The 4,948-nt window shown below is 35.2% G+C and overlaps 1 protein-coding gene across 3 annotated transcripts; it reads left to right on the forward strand.

The window, feature by feature from the left end:
- Positions 1-217: 217 nt before the first annotated feature.
- Positions 218-3,569, forward strand: LOC120077103 (RNA-binding CRS1 / YhbY (CRM) domain protein). Of its 3 annotated transcripts, none has more exons than XM_039030975.2 (5): positions 218-581; positions 834-1,296; positions 1,806-2,207; positions 2,737-2,891; positions 3,021-3,569. In XM_039030975.2, the coding sequence occupies exons 1-5, from the start codon at positions 544-546 to the stop codon at positions 3,043-3,045; spliced, it is 1,083 nt and encodes a 360-aa protein (XP_038886903.1). In that variant the 5' UTR covers positions 218-543; the 3' UTR covers positions 3,046-3,569. The 3 variants fall into 3 exon arrangements, 2 of the variants coding, with proteins under 2 accessions (XP_038886903.1, XP_038886905.1); XR_016529520.1 differs by having other exon boundaries at positions 281-581; positions 2,358-2,891; XM_039030977.2 differs by having other exon boundaries at positions 454-581; positions 916-1,296.
- The last annotated feature ends 1,379 nt before the right edge of the window (positions 3,570-4,948 follow it).

Below are 4,948 nucleotides of genomic sequence, written 5' to 3' on the forward strand. Positions count from 1 at the left end.
ATTTTCTTCTCCAACATTAGAGATGTTTTATAAATATTATCATAAATGTATTTTCTCTTCCAAATTTTCTTTCTTTAGTAGTTCACCAGAAGGGATATTTTTGTCTGAAAATAACATTAAATCCCTTATACAAAAATATTTAAATATTTCAACATTTACGAGAATAAGTTTTCAAAAAAGAATAAATCTCTAATAATCCCTATTTGTAAATTATTTTGGACTTTGCTAAGTTTGCAATTAATTTTGCCTATTTTGCTGTATATACAATCCTAAATTAAACGATGAATGGAGTTCATATTTATTTTTTTTTTTGCTCGCAATGTTGGAATATTTGGCTACCCTAATTCGAGCGCTACAATGAAACATGCGAAAATGCCAGTTTCGCAGATTTGCCTTGAATCCTTAATTTCATCTTAGTTAGCAAATTATTGACGAAGAATCAGGCCAGCCATTCTCAACTCTGGGGTTGTTCTAGATTCCTCCTCTTTCATATACGTTCCGCAGTTAACGAACTGTTTGCTTGGGATTGATTGATTTACGACCATGCCTCTGGGTCGCGCTCTATCCATCGCCATTTCCAGGTACTTTCTCTCGCTCTGGAAATCTCATGGGTTTCATTCAATAGTTTTGAAGTCGAATAAATTTCCATATTTATCAAATTCATCTTAACAGAGTGTATCTTATTGTTTAAGTCTGCAGTACCCATTATTTAGCATTATAAATAGAATATCGTTGAGTAGATTTCAGGTTGTCTATGTGATTTTCCATCTGTGTACACATTTTCCCTTTGGAGGCATATGGAATTGGATGATTGTGGTGTGATGTTTATGCAGGGATTCATTGTTTGGATTAATTTCTTTGATCAGAAATGTACCACATCTATCTTTATTGAACATACCCACATCATTTGGGCAGTCCTCATATGGAAGTTGTGAGCATCAAATAAGTAGTTGTACAGCGAAGTCTCTCCAGGAATCAGCATCTATACCCTATCCGCCTGGCTTCTATTTTGCTAGGAGATATAGTATGTGCGAGAGCTTTGGTGGGTTTAAAAAATGGCAATCTGTTAGGTATTTTAGCAATGCAGCTGTGGAGCTGAAGACAGACAGCGATACTGTCAGGTTTTCTTTTGGTGGGTCTTCTAATAATAACGGTTCACCACGGAAACAAAAGGTGGCAAAAACCAAATTGTCTAAGAAGGCCAAAGTGAATGAACTCAGACTTTATCGTCTTAAGGCGAAAAAAAAGAAGACATCTCCCAATCCAGAAGTTAGGATCAGATATTCCCTTGAAAAGGTTGGATACCATCTTTAGTTTATAGTAATACGTCCAGCTTATAAGTTATGATCGAGTGTTAGTCTACTCTTCCTCTATAGAAAAGTGTGCGGCAATCTTCTTGTTAGAGGAGTGTTTGATTTTAATAATTTCTTTTCAGCTTTTTATCCACATATCATATGCTTGCTACAAGTATGAATTAGGAAGGTTATTGAGGTTTGATTAGCATTCCTCTTTGTAGTTGTGTGCATGTGATAAAATGGCCAGTAATCACTTTTCTCTTAATTATTCTGTTCGACGCATTTGTAAAACTAGGAAAGTTTATTCTTTTGTTTAGTCTGTGTATAGACCTTGCATGACTAATAATGTACAGTGATTGTAATGAAAAGTTTATTAAAGGTTCAGTTAAATTTTTAATTAATATGTAGGACTAATTGAATTGTTCTGAGAACTCTTAGTGATCATTTGTTCTTATGAACTATGATTTTTTTTTTTTTTTTAATCTTTGAAGAAGCAAATAATATATGCAGGCCAAAAGGAAAGAAGCATGGCTAATTGAGAAGTTGAGGAAATTCGAGGTTCCAAAATCTGTTGTAGAAAAGTATGATCCTGAAGTTCTTACTGAGGAAGAGAAGCACTACTTGAAGCGTATAGGAGAGAAAAAGAAGAACTTTGTTCTGTTGGGGAGGCGAGGAGTCTTTGGTGGAGTTGTTCTCAATATGCATCTGCATTGGAAGAAGCATGAAACTGTTAAAGTTATTTGCAAGCCTTGCAAGCCTGGGCAGGTTCATGAATTTGCAGAAGAACTTGCTAGATTGAGCAAAGGCATTGTGATTGATATTAAACCCAACAACAGCATAATTTTTTATCGGGGAAAGAACTATGTGCAGCCCGAAGTAATGTCACCTCCAGATACGCTATCAAAAGACAAGGTAAGCTGATTGCATTCCTGAAAACTGAAATGATCAAATAAAGTACATTTAATTGATTAATGCGATTATAGCTTTTTCTTGGTTAACATTGGACAAATAAAAATTTATCTGACTGGGGTGGAAAACTGCAATTTGTTTCACTTATCCCAGGAGGAAAAAAAATGCACGGGGCTGCTATGCATCTGTTTTGTAAATAAGAGAGGGCCGCACTTGAGTGCAGGAGGGGAGTGATGTAACTTGTAACTGATGTTTGTGTGAAGGACTGGTACCCACCAAATTCGTAATTTTGTTAGGGAATGATGAAAGAGGGTAGTAAGATAATGATGGACCCCAATCGTGAAAGTCTACAGAAGGAAGAAAAAGGGAGAAAAGGGAAAATATCCAGGACCTGGAAATAAGAAGAGTGGAGATCAAGAAATGGGGAATTAAATCAAACTCTTTAATTTTCCTATAATGTTGCATTTTACCAATTTAAGAAGACGTTGGAAAATGATAGGCAACATAACTTTTTCTATGTAAAATATTGCAGGCCTTGGAAAAAAGTAAGTATGAACAATCACTTGAACATACAAGTCAGTTCATTGAAAAGTTGGAGAAAGAACTTGAAGATTTTCAGAAGCATCTTGCTCAGTTCAAGAGGAAAAAGGAAGAGGCTGCTGCAGATCCATGGTTAACTCATGACCGGTAATTTTTCTTTTTTACCTGTCATTTCACTCACATATTGTTGTAGTTTGATAGCTTTCAGAGCTATCTTTTCCTGTCTAAATCTTGTTAGGTCTAGGGTATTTAACGTTTATGTGTCCTTTGTTGCAGGAAATCAAGCTCGAGAGATCACTAGGACGTTTCAGGTGAAATTTGGGCCAAAATGGAGCACTTAGGGGTATATTGGAACAACCGGGCTAAAAAAGGTGCAAAATGACCAAATTACCCCTAAAGAAGAGCGTTAATGCTAAGCAACATTGCAAGGCAGCAGCGTGGCATTGCAACGCCGCCGCAGTGTTGTAACATTGTCGAGGAGAAAGGATGCCTAGCATTGCTCAATGCTGCAGCGCACTGGGTGTTGATGCTTGTAGTGTCCCAATTATGCGAAGCTTTCACAATTTCATTTCTAGGTGTGGAGAGGTTCCATCCTGATTTTGATGTCACTCTTATGCATACCTTTCTTTAGTTTTTAGCTTAAGAGTTTGATTTTTTTTTAAAATTTTTTAATTTAATTTAATTTAATTGCATTAAATGCTGATGGGTCTTGGCGACATCGTCCCAACGAGAAGCTAGGTTTGTTTTTCTAGTTTAAGGGTCGGTATTTCGGTTGTAAATTGTGAGGATTGCACACCCATTTATATACATAGCTTCATTCAAACATCTCTACCTCTTGTTTTAATTCTTTAGCGTGATTTCATTATTGATTTGACACATCATCTATAGTTTATTGTCTAATAGCTAAAAGTCTTCATATAATCAGTAATTGTTGTGTGACGCATGTATGTTTGTTGGCTATTCCAAAGAACCATGTTTATATGATCAAAGCTAAAATTAGAGAGAAATTGGTTAATTAATTTAGGGTATCCAATTACTTAATCGTCATGGTAGTACTCTTCAAATGTAATGCAAATGTTTAGGCCTACACGAAATGATATTGTATCCAATAGGACGATATTTAGTTTAATTATGGTATTTAATCTTAATTAATAATTGAGACTCTCGATCGGCTTTTCTAACAAGTTGGTTAGGCTAAGTGAGTTGGTCTTGTGTTTTGGATGGTAAGAGTTCCTCGTGGATTAGCAATCAAGTAAATGCTTCTATGTAATTACTCTTTATTGTCTAATTCCATGCCTCTACTTTTCTTGCTTTAATTTTTTCTGCTTTTTTCTAAGAGTTCATGTGATCGATTAGCTACCAAATAAACTCATTCATTTGAACTAAACTGTTGAATGTTATTATTGTTGATTGTGTGTCTTTACTTTGTTTGCTTTCATCTTTCCTACCCTTTTATTTCTCTTTCACAAGTCCCCTACATTACTGCTTTAACTAGGAAATTATAGGTTGCACAAAGCTATCCTTAGGCTTTCATGTAGTTCGACTTGGTCTTTTGCTAAATACTACACCTACTAGTAGTTCTTGACTAGTATTATTAATTTTATAGGATCGTGGAAGGCCTCGACAACTTTGGCACCTTCATTGGTTCTTGTCCAACATAAATGTTTATCGAATAAGTTGAGATCAAGCACAAATACGAATACAAGACATGGATACGATACAACATGGATACAACACATATCATTTTTTAAACCTAGGATATGGACACAAGGACACGTTTATTTAAATATATATTTTAAAAAATATATCATTTTTATATCAGAAGAAAGTTCAAAATTTAATATATTTCGCTCTCAAATTTTATTGTTTTGGTATATATGTGTAATGTCCCAACACTCTATTGGTCTAATAACAAACATCGAAGTGTCCAACAAAGGCTATGGCGTAGGAAACTTGGTTAGTTGGTTGCCTTTCACTTTGTGCTGTAGTAAGTATAAACTGTTGTGGACTGATACAGCTACACATTCTAGCCTATTTATGGAACCTCATTAGCACTGAAAAAGGTGAAAATAGCTAGTACTGGCTGCTTTTTGCAAACTGGTTTACAATACAACTGGTTCAATGCAAGTAGCTATATAGGCCTATTTGAAGTCTTTTGGATCATGCAATGATGCAGTCAGATCAATTATGGGGATACCTCTATT

This window comes from Benincasa hispida, chromosome 5, assembly GCF_027475165.1.
Source record: "Benincasa hispida cultivar pf3 chromosome 5, pf3_genome.v1.1, whole genome shotgun sequence".
NCBI lineage: Eukaryota > Viridiplantae > Streptophyta > Magnoliopsida > Cucurbitales > Cucurbitaceae > Benincasa > Benincasa hispida.